This window comes from Molothrus ater, chromosome 5, assembly GCF_012460135.2.
Source record: "Molothrus ater isolate BHLD 08-10-18 breed brown headed cowbird chromosome 5, BPBGC_Mater_1.1, whole genome shotgun sequence".
Taxonomy (NCBI): domain Eukaryota; kingdom Metazoa; phylum Chordata; class Aves; order Passeriformes; family Icteridae; genus Molothrus; species Molothrus ater.
Genome location: NC_050482.2, coordinates 64,495,424 through 64,509,060, shown reverse-complemented (window position 1 = coordinate 64,509,060; position 13,637 = coordinate 64,495,424). Strand labels below are relative to the sequence as shown.

At 45.4% G+C, this 13,637-nt stretch overlaps 1 protein-coding gene across 1 annotated transcript in view; it reads right to left on the bottom strand.

The window, feature by feature from the left end:
- Positions 1-373: 373 nt before the first annotated feature.
- The window catches only part of LOC118698106 (potassium voltage-gated channel subfamily KQT member 1-like), a 411,246-nt gene continuing 397,982 nt past the window's right edge, over positions 374-13,637 (bottom strand). The window contains exon 17 of the mRNA XM_054514922.1: positions 374-508. Coding sequence (XP_054370897.1) covers positions 374-508 — 135 coding nt within the window. The remainder of the gene's footprint in view (positions 509-13,637) is intronic.

Below are 13,637 nucleotides of genomic sequence, written 5' to 3'. Positions count from 1 at the left end.
CCACAAATGGGTCATCCTAACCCTGGCTGGGATGCTTCCCTTGACAGCGTGCCCTGTGCCTGTGTGCTCAGCCCGAGTGGGGCTGGGGGATGGGAGCTGGGCTGCTGCTGGCTGGCAGAGTTCAGCTAAAATAAAATAAAACAGGTGCAGAACTTATGTGTGCTCTCCTAAGGTCGTGACTGGCTTCTTGCTGTTTCTTCTCTTTTTTTTTTTTTTTTTTTTTCCTGGTATTTTTTTTCCTCATTAATCTACTACTGCAGAATATTTCATTTCACCCATGACACAGATGAGGACACCAAGGCTGAGAGATACCCAGAGGTGGAAGAGCAGGAGGGTCCCATGTGGCTGTCCCCTGGCTTTCACATTTCCTGGGTCACTGGGGGGACTCTGTGGGTGTCTGGGGATGTCTGACAGGTGGGGTGGCTGCCCCTGGCATCTGTGCCTGCTCGCCCAGCTGAGCCTGGAGTGTGCTCAGGATGTCATCCAGCTTCTGGTCCATCTGCATGACCTGTTAGGGAATCAGAGAGCAGAAGAGCTGTCAGATGGTTGCAAATGCTGCTGGTGAGAGGCATTCCGAGGCCAAAAGCAAGGAAAAAGCCTGGCAGGGAGCATGGGCATCTGAGAGCCACCCCCTCCCTGAGTTTTGTCCAGCCTGCTGCTCTGGAGCAGATGACACTGCAAAGTCAGAGGGACAATGGCAGCAGAAGGACAGGACACTGCTGGCCCGAGGACTCCATTCAAACATTTTGTCTCTCAGCCTTTTCCCAGGGCTGATGATGATGCATCCTGCAAACATCTGCCCTGAAACTCTCCTTCACTCTCTGGTTTATTGTGAATGTTTTTTTTCCCAGTACCTCTCCCAGCCCTCACCACCCTTGCTGGTAGGACATCATGCTTTCCATTACTGTCCTGGGAAATGGAACAGCCTCCCCTCCCTTCACGCTGTAAATAGGTGCCTCAGTGATACATGTTGCAGTCAGAGATCCTACCAGATATGGTGTTTATTCCCATGCACTTTTAGGAGGATAGCCTACTAAAAACCTCATATTAACACCAATGACTTCATTAAAAAAAAAAAAAAAAGAAGAAACAGCCACTCTATAGGAAGACATGCTAATTCCTTCTCTCATTTCTTGGCTTTCTAGCTGAAATTTCTCATCTGTAGTCCCTAGTAGAGGAGTCTTTCCTAATCGTTATTATTATTATTATCATTGTCATTAAGCAGGGAAAGGCAAATATGAATTTTTAAAGGGAAGCTGCACTCATGCTTCCTAGGATTTTTAAAGTTCTGATCTTTTTTTTAGGAGCAGATAGCTGGCATTATCCCCTTGTTCTGGGAGGGCTTGCCTTCACTGCAAATGGCTCCCACTCACCTCAGCATCACCCAGTGGGACAGGCTGGGGGCTGCTTGACTTTGCTCCAAAGGCAGAACTATGGCCAGCATCATGTAATCAGCTGGGATCACTTCTAATGATGCTTGAACACAGTGCAGCTTTGTGTTATAGATGAGCCCAAGAAAAAGGAGCATTTTGAAGAACATTGAATGGTTCACTTTACAGTTATCTGCCATGAAACTATGAGCCTCTGCAAACTGTGATCTGTCCCAGTGGGTCTAATAAACTTTGATAGCAAACCTTTTAGAGTGATATCAGATCTAAACTGAGCTTTCATTAAAAAGGGAGGCAGAGAGAATGAGAGGGAGAGAAGGATTCCAGCCTTTTTCTGTGCAAAGATAACTTTGGAAATGGCCATTGGCAGCAGGGACTGAAAGCTTAGCAGGCTGAGATTGCTTTAAAAGCCAAGGCAAGGAAAATCACCTTATCCACTTTTGCCTCTTCTGTCTCTTCTCACTCCAAGTGTTGGCTCCCCTGTGGGCCCCTCAAACCTCAAGGTACCAGGAGCTTATTCAAGTTCTGTCTCTTTGGTAACCACTATTCTCTCCTAAATACAACCTACTGGGGAAAGAAGGAGTAGAGAATCTCTGCTACATCCTAGAGGGAGAGACGTGCTTGTCTCTCTTCCGTTTCTATATTTACAACTGCTAGCTTCTGGTAAGGAAAGCCCTTCTCCCTGCCTCTGTTTAGGTGTGTGGGTTATCTGAGGCAGTGCTCACAAGCAAGAAGGGAGTGTTCAGGATGTGGGTTGGACAGCAGAGACCTTCACTACAATTTCTGCCTTCCAGGTGCATGGCCAGCACTGCCTGAGTGGTCAATCACTGACAAAAGCACTGACACTGCTCTGTCTCAGGCACAACAGCCCCAAATTCTGCTCAGCATTGACTTGGCTGAGAGTCTGAAAGTCACTAGTGGTTTAAGGGTTAAGCAGCATGGAATTAATTTGAAAACCACAGCCTTTATTTTCTCCTCCATTCTTGAAAAGCCTGTTTGGCTGATGCTGGTAATGACTCAACAGAATCTTTCTTAAGCAGAAATGTTGCTGCAGAGCAGAAACCAAAGCAGAACTAATGTATTGCAATAGGGTACAAAGAAGTGTAGGCAGGGAAATGGGATCAGGCAGATGAAAGCTCTTTTGGGGCTCTCTTTTGTGAGGCTTTGTTGATTTTGATCTGCACGCTTTATCTTAGATAAGCTATGCCTGCATATTCCATATCATTTAAACTCTGCTGGATTTCACTGTATTTTGCCAGCTCAGTGAAAGAATGTGACAGGGAATAATTCTGTGCACTCTATTTTCCAGGAGAAGAGGAGGGTGGAGAATATTCATGTGTAGGGATGGAAATCCTTACACAGGGGAGTAGGTGACACTACACTTCTGTCACACCTTCCACATGAGGATCAGTAAATATTTCCTGAACACCAGCAAACAAAACTGCACAGTTCTCCTGTGTCAATCATACATGGGAAGGTTTTAATGATAATTTTTGAGATTAGAAGCAGAATAATTTCTGTGCAAAAATTAGGTGGCCCATAGGAGGATGTAGTCAGCACCTTGTGGAATTGGAGGTTTTTAAAGAAGGGTCTGATCGGGAGGCTGGTTAACTCTGACCAGGCAAAAGAAGAGCTCTGGACACTTGGCCTGAGGTCAGTAGGATGAATTGCAGGGTTAGAGGAATTTTCATGTGGCTGAAGGTTTTTTCCACTGGAGGGTCCTGGTTTCAGGTTTCTCCAAATCCACCTCACAGCTCTGACTTTCCCTAAGCCCAAACAGAAGTTGCCTGTTTCGAGCAACACCCCCAGGCAAGTGCTTGGAAAGGGTTAAACAGAGCAACGTGTTTTTCAGATAAGTAAAGTGAGAAGCCATCCAGAGCTGGCTGCAGAGTTTCCAGAGAGATGTGATATGGCCCTCACTGGCTCAGTGGAGACAGGTGAGCTTGGCAGCTGTCCATGGGCAAATGGCAACAAAACTCCCCTTCTCCCACCTCACAATAGCGCTCCGGAGATGATCTATAAAATTGTTAAAATGCTTTTATATCCTTTCAACTGCCCTGTAGAAAGGAGACTTGCAAAAGCAGTTTAAAATATTGCACTGTTGTTATTGGGACTGTGAGGCGAGCTGAAGGAGTGTTGAAATGTGTATTTATTCTAACATCCCCCGGTGAAAAGGGGCTGGACTCCATGGTGACATGCAGGACTGTTAGGAAAAAAAGCAAAAAAAGCAAAAAGGCACAGCAAGCCACAAAGTCAGTCAGACCATGGGGCTCAAGGTGTCCCTCCCCTTCACCTTGAGCACCAGATTGGCTTTCAATACCCATGGGCTGTTTGAGGATACTTTTGAGCCTCTGTCTGTGAGAGCTGGTGATGCTTAAATATGTCTTTTTACTTCAGTTGACTCCTGCTGCAGAAAAGGCTTGTGGAGAAAGACCCCTGGCATGGCAGCAGGACAGCTGAAGAGGGCTGGGTCATAATGGGGGTTTGCCACATGCTGGACAGATTCCACAGCTCCCATGAGAGCTTTTTATTCTGACATATTTTGCACACACAGACCATAAACAAAATGCTAGTGTGGAAAACAGTCGGAGTAGCCACATGGTCTCCCCCAACTCCTGTCACTTTAGGCCTGAAAAATCCCTCCCCTTGTTGGTTTGGTGACACCCCTAGGTTTTGTCTATCTTTTTAATATGATTTATGGAGGCTGGGAAAGCCAGTAGCAATTATGTGCACACAACACACTGACTTGAACTATTTCCAGAGAGGCAGCAGAAGGGGAGGATGGTCTGCTGGAGCACTGGAGTAAATCTGCAAACCCACAAACACACTCACATGTTGCTAAGGCAGTGAAGCTTTGCACGAAAAGCTAAACCCCACAGATTACATAAATTTGCTGTCACCTCCTGGAGGCTGTGCTCTCTCCCTCCCTGCCTTCAAAGCACCAGAGGCCTGAGCTCAGCCCACTGAACACCCCTTCTCTAGCAGTGGAGAGCTCTGTGCTCTCCAACTCTGTGCTCCTGGCTTTACCATTTCCTCTGTTTCCAGCCCTTGCTGCAGCTCCTGCTCCTGAGATAGCTCCAATGAATCAGGATCCTCTCTCTGCAGCTCTGACTTAAACAGCTGCCTGGAGGGTTTTAACACCAACTGCTTGGAAAAGAGTGGTTTGATAGGCAGGGTTTATTTTGTATGGACAGAAGTGTGCATATGAACCTTAGTCTGCCATGAGCTATTTCTACCTGCAGGTATGTGATTCTGACACTCCCAGCTTGTTATTTGTGATAGGTCACCTAAGGCCAGTTTGGTATTAATGCATTAAAATCAGATGTGATTTAGTTGAACTGGTGCAATCCATTTTATGGATGCTCCCATTTCTGACTCATGTGACATATTGATTTAGCTTAAGCTCGTTATCCAGAAATTTGTACCATTTTCACATATTGACCAGATCTGTCACATGAGGTTTCTTCTCATTCCAGATGGTGGATTGATTTGATTAGATCCTGTGTTTAGCTTTATATGCACATCTGGTCTTGTAGCTTCTCTCTGCCTACAGTTACACCCAATTATTCAAACTAATTGCCTATTGTACACTTCGAAGCCTGAATTGTTTGTTTTAGGAATTGCTTTATTTTTTAGCATGTGGATTTATTGCTGCCCAGAGACTGCTGATTCTGGGAAGGGACATCTTTTGTCTACAGCACTGCCTGCAAAACTGCCTCCCTCTCACCTTGCTTGTCCTGTTAGAGATATTGCACTGAGGTGGAATGCTGAATCCACTGAAACTTTTTTCCCCTTCAGCAAGGCCAGACAATGTCAGTGTTGCATTAGCCTGCTGGTAGCTGTGAGGAAGCCAATGGCCACAGCAGGCACAGAGGCTGGGATTAGCCTGGGGAGATTTCTCTTGTGCAAGGTGTGGCTCTGGAGCAAACTCTGAGCCCGCTCCAACCAAGTGCTTATGGATGTGCTTGAAGCATGTGAAGAGTCTTCCTGAGTTCACCAAATATTTAAGTGCTTTGCTGGAGTGGAGCCAGAATGGTCAACAGTTTGCAGGATTATACCTTTAGGATAAGCTTTTGGAGTCTCCTAAGTACTCAAAGACACATATGCCCAGAGATAGAGCTACACCACCATTTCTCAGGTCTCTGGGGAGTAATAATTGTCATCTATCATGACATCCTGCTGGAAAAAACCTTGGCATTCATATTAGCAGAGAACTAGCAGCTTGTGCCTCTGAAACAACAGGAGGGCTTTGATGAGCAGGATCCCATGAACAGGATCCCATGACCTGGCTGGTTTTGGGATGAGTTGTGACGGAGTTGGAATTGGCGTCAATTCTACAACGATGCTGTAGAAAAAAAGCAGCACTGCCAGGTGGGACAGATACAGGGAAGCACCTCACAGTGGGACATCAGTGTCCTGTAGCCACAGCTGCCAGCACCACCAGGCCCAGCACTGAGCTATGCTCCCCTTGCTGGGCTCTGCTGAGGGTGCAAACAGCACAGACACACCAGCTCCACACCAGGAGCTCTCACAGTAACCTCAAAGGTCAGGTAAACAGGTACATGAGTAGAACCTAAATAAGCTCCACTTCCATGTTGTTCTGGCAGATCCAATTCTTCATGAACACGTAAAAATATATGAACCACCAGACTGTCATATTTGACTTATTCTGTGCGCCCCTTAGCAGATATCAGCTGTTTATTTTCATTCCATGGGACTTATCTGGATAACACCACCATTTTCCAGGCCTCCCTTCCTTTCTCCCAAACATCCCCACCCATTCTTAGGTCAGGTGTTACCACCTCTGTCGGCCTAGGGTATGGTAATCTTTATTTTAAGTATAGCTTCATTTATTTTGGTTTCCATCTACCTTTCCTGTTTCAATGAAAGCACAAAGTCTGTCCCCCTGCCCTGTGCTCCTGGGGTATTTCCTGCCTGTACCCTTTCAGTGAGCATTTTATTTTTGTATTTCCCATGCCACAGCTGCACTGATGGAGCTCCCCAGTAAGACCTGTGTCTGTGTTTGATGTTTTTGGTGTAAGATGCCTTTTGCTAAGCAACTATCACAAGTTGAGCCCTGGCTTTTTAAAGCAGGCCTGGTCAGCACTCAGATTATGTGTTACTGCTTTGGGGAAGGTGTGATTTATTTTTTTAAAATGAATTCTCGCTTCCTAAACAAATGAGGTCTGGCTGATGATGTATCTGTGTGTATATTGCTATGGCAGCTTTGGATTAAGCTGGCCAACTTCAGACACATTTGCCAGAAAATCCTTGCAGATAAAAAGTTCATACAGATTTCTGAAAGTTTGGCACTTGTGCAGAAGACAGACATCCAAATTAGTGCCTCTTTGAAGGAAGGGCAGAAGAGGAAGGTGAACTGTATTATTAGACCCCAGAGAATCCACACAGGATGCCCTGACCACAGGAAAAGCTTTATTCAGCTCTTGCCCCTTATTAGCCTCAGATAATCAACCACAAAATAGAGAGTCACAGGAAACCAGGCAGCATAATTTCTACTGCTCCCAGAAGTACTTGTTTCTGGCTCAAGAAATTCAAGTGGTGCCACTCTCTGAGTGGACACAAGGGTACCTTCCCACAGCAGCAGCACCCAGCTGCCAGCTGGGCTGGACTCCTGTGAGATATTGTCACATTTCAGCTCTTTGCACGTGCACCTGTCTGTCTTTGTGTCTGCAGCCAGTGCTTTCCGACATTTGGAATTTGTTCCCCCCAGCAGATGAACGGGACTTTGCAGAACTCTCTGTCTCCCGAGCCATGGACATAAATGGATATTTTTATCGTTGCAGGACGTTTTGTTCCTCACCCTCCTCTGGATCCTGCTCAGATCCTCCCTGTAATCTTGCCATCTCTCCCTGTGACATGGCTGCTCGGCCACGCCCGGCATGACGCACTGCCCTGCCATTTCTCAGCTCCTTGCATTGTGTGGCTGCAGGTCCTGCTCAAAGCCAGCTTGGAGACAAACAACAGGCAAAAATAACACAGCCAGCCCGGCCTCAGAAGTGGATCTGCAGCCTCTGTGAGTCACACTAAATTTCACAATAAAGCCACCTTGTAACTTATCCTCCAAGATGCTGATTAATTTAATTTTTAAATCTCCAAACAATACTGGACAGAGAGGAACAATAAAAAGAAAAAAGCAGCACTGAGTACTCCAGTGGTGCCAAAGGAGCACTGAGAAAGGAGTGACCTTAAGCCTTTCACTCAGCATTTTAGATGGGTGTGATGGACTTGGTGTTTGCATCTCACCTAACCCCTTGAATAGATGGTATCAAGCCTTCACTTTGGCTTTTTTCAGCTCAAATAAATCCCCTCCATGAGAATGACACCTAACCACACCAGCCTCATGGCTAGATAGGGTTCACCAGTTCCTGCCACGGGGAGGTTGCTTTGGGCTGTTTCTTTTCAGCTCAGTTGCAAGAATTACTTGCTGGTACTGAACCCTGTTGGAGAATTCCCTTAGTCGAGCCCTGCTGACCTGACATACCTGATGAACTGTGAGTGCCAAGGTAATTTTCATGCACTTTATCACAGCTGTTGATGCACAACTGCTCTTCATTCACACACACAGACACACACAGACACACACACACACACACACAAATATCCCTGCTTGAGATTATCAGCCCATCTTTACTCGTAGGGTGGAGAGAAAGGCAAAGCGAGAGGGAGTGTTGTTATTGGGAGGAGCACAGGCATTATGGTGATGGAGATTTAGATAGCAAGACATGTAGGTACTAGAAAAGTTCCAGGCAGCTCTTGTAGGACTTGGCCAGGAGCTCAGAAACCCAAGATCCAGTCTAGACCCCAGGCCAGCCTCTGTGCATTGAGCACAAGTCACTTCTTGGATGAGCATTATCAATATTTGTTAACCATGTGGATCACATAATCTATCATTTCCTGTCTTTCTGACATGAAATCACTTGAAATTGGATAGGTTTCAGTCTTGGAACAAAACAAAAGACAAACAAAATGTAGCAGTAATCTAATGTGGGGGCTGAAATGTTGGCTGTAGGAAGGAAGGAAGTTGTGCTGGCAAAAGAATATTGGTCCCTGTTGGCAGAGGAAGGATGAGAGAAGATGGTACCTTTGCCTTTCCTAGTGTTGGCTCTTTGAGGATTGACATGGACACGGCAGAACAAGGTTGGAAGTGTGGTGTGCTGGTCATGCCAGGAGGAAAAAGGTGACCAGGAAACAAAAGGATGATGGTCTGGGGATCAGAGGCTGTCACTGGGAGGCCACTGTCCGGGCCTCTCTTTTCAGCTTACACCATTTTAGCCAAACCCTGTAGGCAGACTGAGGGCTGGTGTGTGCAGATTTGTGCTGCTGTCAGAAAAACCAAGCTCACAACATGCCCTGGCCATTGGGGAGCCTGTCCTGGGCCCTCATTTTGCTGTGCCCTGTTTCAGTGAAATGAATCCCAGGAGAAGCTGACTTGGGGAGGTCTTGGGAAGTGAGAGCTGGGCCTTTGCAGCATGAGCTGCTGTTGAACAGGTCAAATGAAAACTTCTGCCATCATTCCTTCTCTGCTGAGCATGGCACAAGTCCCTGGGGTTGTCTTGGCACAGCACACTCACTGAAAGTGTCACAGCCTCTGAAGGTGCCACAGGACCTTGCGCAACGCTCACAGGGTGGTTGGAGGGAGAAGCTGCAGAAGCACAGGGTGGTGTTAGATGTTTAAATAGCCAGGATTACAAAACACCATTGTTTCCTCATTAAAACACAGAAACCCAGAGCAAGTGAAATATTATCAGGCAGTGCTGATTGAGGGTGTAGCAGTTCTTGATTCTGACTGACTCAACGTGCTTTGCTGTGCCCTTTGGTTTTAGCCTGTCTGGCTTTATCTGTCATTTGATGGATTTTACTGGTTTGCTGGTTTATTAACAGCACATGCATTTTTAATGAGTTCTTGAAAAAGTCATGGCAAGTGGGTGGACTCTGGACTGCCTTGTCCAGATTTGGGGCCACAGTGCCCTGGTGCTGAGGGTGTTTGTCTGTCTGTCTGTCTGTTCAGTCACACCAAGCCACAGCATTTGATCCCAAATCAGCAAAACCCACGGGCTTGGTGCAGGAAAAACAACAACACAGCATGGAACAGTTCATGACTTGATGTGGGATTGCTCAGCACCTGGAAGGGCCTGAGCAAGTGTGGGGTGTGACAGCACAAACCAGTGCAGGGGAATGGGCTGTAGCTGCAGCACTGTGCATGCAGGACAGCAGAAGAGGCTGCAGGGACAAATGAATTTGGCCAGATTTGTCTTTTTCTCCTTCCCAAGCTAGAGAATTTATTGCATAGTATCTTCTGTAGCTACAGAGATGTCCATGGCCGTTTAAAACACTGACTGAGAACAGAAGACTGAGCAAAGCAGATTTCCCAAACCCCGGAATCTCAGCAGCGGCCGTTTTCCATTTCTTGCGTGCTTGAAAAATAAGCGAGAATTTTGAAAAATCAGCATGGCTACATCCCCAGGGGAGACTCAAATAAAGCATTAATTAAAGCAAAGAAAGGGAGGTGTCTTATTTGAACTCTGCTGAGCTGGATGGATTACCTATGAAAGCTGGCAGTGACAGGACAGCTGTGTGAAGAAGCCCGTGGCAGAAGCACCGGTGTCTTACACAAACAACAGGAGACAGGGCGGGAGACACAGAGCCATAATTGCCAGATAGATTTCTTCCTCATGAGGCACTTGCTAAGTCAGCAGAAACCTGCCTCAATTTTCTGTTGCAAGGCACTGTGCTGTTAATTAAGGGGGGGGAAAAATTCAGCTATGCCTGCTATCGCTCTTACAGCTCTTCAGCCTTATCCTGCAGGGAATACTGCCAGGGGAGACCATCATATACCATATTATATATAGATATAATTTTTCTCCTCCATGTTTCTTCTTTTTTCATGTATCATTGCAGAGAAAAAGTACAGCAATAATAAAAAGGGACGTGTATTAACATGAACATGGAGGTGTGGGAATATGAGAATGGCCCAGTGAGATTTCACTGTCCCAGCATTTAGTAGAACAATTTAAACCAGTGCTGAAGTTTAATTAAGATTTTGGGTTACTGGCTTGGTTGAGGTTCTAGAGGTAGAACTGGGAAGCCATGGAAATCTTTATGCAACTTTCTGCTATGAGGGAAAGCATATATTTTTCAGGTCAGAAAGCTAAAATCCATTAATAAAAGAGGAATAAGCTAAAATTCATTAATAAAATAGGTAACACTCGTGACTGCTGGGAACTCCACAGATTTCATTGCTTACAATAAGTAAGTAGCCAGATCTACTTATAATAGAATTGTACAAATCTTTGAGGTGGGAAAAGACCTTCAAGATCATCATGTCCAACCTTTGATTTACTTTTATTCACTGTGAACTGTGACTTTGATCTACTGGATCAATATAATCTATATGTCTGTATTTAAAAATGCCTGGGTTATTGGCTGGGGCTTTTTGCCCCCAGTCTGGATGCCAGGGCCATGGATGTCTCTTTATCCATGCTGAAGTGACCGTTTTACTGCTTGCAGATTACACAGGAACAGAGGAAAAAAGCAATAGCCCCAAGAAGAAGAAGGTCTTATGCTGTGCTCCAGCTGAGGCACAGTGCACCCCATCAAAAAAAAAAAAAAATGGGGCTCCTCACCCTTCTTCCCCTTACCTCTAGCACAGTTAGCTGAAATATCCACGGTAAGGCAAAAATTTGGTTTTTCTTCTAGGAATTTGAGCTAAGGTTTTAATTACTGTTAATAAGGATGTGGATTTTCTGTCCTGCAAAAAGATTAAGAAAAAATTCTCCAAGCTCCCAGACTGTGCCAAGCCTGGGTACAAGTAAACAGTTTCTCCACCATGCAATCTAATTTTCTTCCTTTATTATTTGCTAATGATCTGCAGAAGACAAAAATCGCTGTGAAATACATGATCCCTCCCCTTTTCATTTTGAAAACACTGAGAAACCTCCATTCAAATCTTTGTTTTTTGCTTATTATTCCTGAAAAATTCATCAAAATCAATATGACTCCTTGTAGTGGAGCAGATCCTGCACATTTTGATTGGGAAGGGACTTTTTGATGTAGGAGCTCCTGCCAGCTTTAGTTCAGAGACTTGCACCTTAGCAGATGCCAAAAGCACATGAAATCAGAGAGGTGGGGAAGGTAAGAGCTGCCCCATCCTTGGGCTGCTTGGCTGCAGAGATATCACAGCTCCTGTGGGGCTTCACCTCCATGCCCAGCCCTGGCAGGAGAGGCAGAGGGGAGCAGGACCCTTGTGCACAAGGGGCTGATAGTGAAGATTTGCCCATCTGTGGTGCCAGCCAAAACTCTGTGCCTCCCTCAGCCCTCCCCAGGCACTCACAGGGATTACTCAGCTCAGCGTGGTTTCAGGGCAGTGCCCTGGGTCACAGTGGGATTTTGGACATGGCTCTGTTTACCCACATCACTTGGGCATGGCCAGTGAATGTGGCAATCTGAAACACTGTTTGAAAGCCAGATGTGGTGCTCAGGAGTGGATCTGCTTGGGCAGCTGGGGAAGATTAAATCCTCTTGCTAGCCACAGGGCAGCATGGGGTGGCACTTGGGACATTAGGCAGAGCTGAGTGAGGCTTTTGTAGTAAAACCAAAAACTTTGCCGGCCCCCAAAGCCTGCAAAGGTTCAGGAGCCTTTCAGTAAACCTGGATTGAGCAGATTTATAATTTCAAGGAGGAACCTCTTAAAACACCCTGGTATATGCATGATTTTGAGCCTAGACCCGGCCACACTTGGCACTTTGGAAGTTTTGCTTTGGGTTTTTTGCATACAAATCCAAAACACAATGTAGACTCAGCAGGGAGGAACCAATGCAAACCAAAACTGCTGAGTTTAGCACAGCTCTAATTATAATCTCTTCACAGTGCTGGTTTTATTTATTATTGTTTGTACTGTGGTAGCAGTGAGGGGCTCCAAGCAGCTCTGGGGCTGCACTGTGGAAAAGGCAGAGAAGGAGGCAGCATCCCCAGCCTGAAGAGAGAATATTCTAAATAAACAAAAAAGATAAAGAATGAGGGAAAGACACAAAGCACGTAAGCAGAGCGATCAGGGGGTGCTGGCAAGACAAGGCTTTTCTTTGCGTCTCTCTCACCCACACACAAAATTGTGTTTGTTTATCCTGTAAACTCTCTGGGGTCAGGGCTGCTTTTTCTAAAATGTTTAGGGAGACAGGATGCAAGAAATGTGTGGAGAAATGGAGGTGCTGAGGGCAGCAGCAGCAGCAGCAGATCAGCAGCCCATGGGACCACTATGCTGGATTTTGGCAGTGAGGGTGGGAGCAGGAGGAGGATGGTGGAGAGGAAGGGCAGAGGAGGAGACTGACTGCCCTCCTTAGCTTGGGGCAGGTCAGAAAACCCACTCTGACCACCTGGGACAAGTCACCAGAGCACTCCATGCTGCAGATTCCTCTGGGGTTGAGCAGGGCTAAAGTGGCATGATTCTTCCTTGGTGTAAAGTGCTTTGAGATACTCAGGTGAGAGGTGCTGGATGAATGCAAAGATTTATTTTTCATAAACCTCTTCACATATTCTTTTCACTTAGGCCAAGTCAAGGCCTAAAGCCAGGAATTTTAGAGAAACATACTTCACTCTAATTCTATATACATATATATATATATGAATATAAAAATACATTTGCAAAAGAGGCCAAGGTATACTTTTTCAAAATGAAGCCTTAAGTTAGATTTCCTAAATCTATATATAGGATCTTAAATGAACAGCCAGATTTAAAATCAGGGCACTTCATTAAAACTGAGTTCAGGAGTCCAGCTGTAAGTTCTTACTTGAAGATGTTTTGCCACAAGCTAGCTGAAAGTTTCATATCTTAAAAGAAGTTTTTAATGTCTGGTTTTGTTTTTTTTTTTTTATTTTTTTTCCTCAAGGATTTAGGTGAAGGTTTGGGCCAGTTATTTTATCCCAGTTATTCACCATTCTGCAACTATTAATTAAAACAAACAGCTCTCTGAAGCTATTTCTCACAATGGGGAAGATTTATATCTTGAAACTGAAGCTTGTTTTTACACTATTTTCTACACTGCGTAAACATCCAAGGTTGTTATTGCAGCAATCACCAACACAAGCTCTCAGAGCTCCTTGCCAGGCTTGTGATATTTATTGTTTGAAAAGCCCCAGCTCCTGGAGTGAAGTGATTAGATGAGAACCTCAGCTTTCAGTTCAAAAAAAAGAAAAAGTAATTTTGAGAGAAACGGGAAACCATGAGCAGAATGC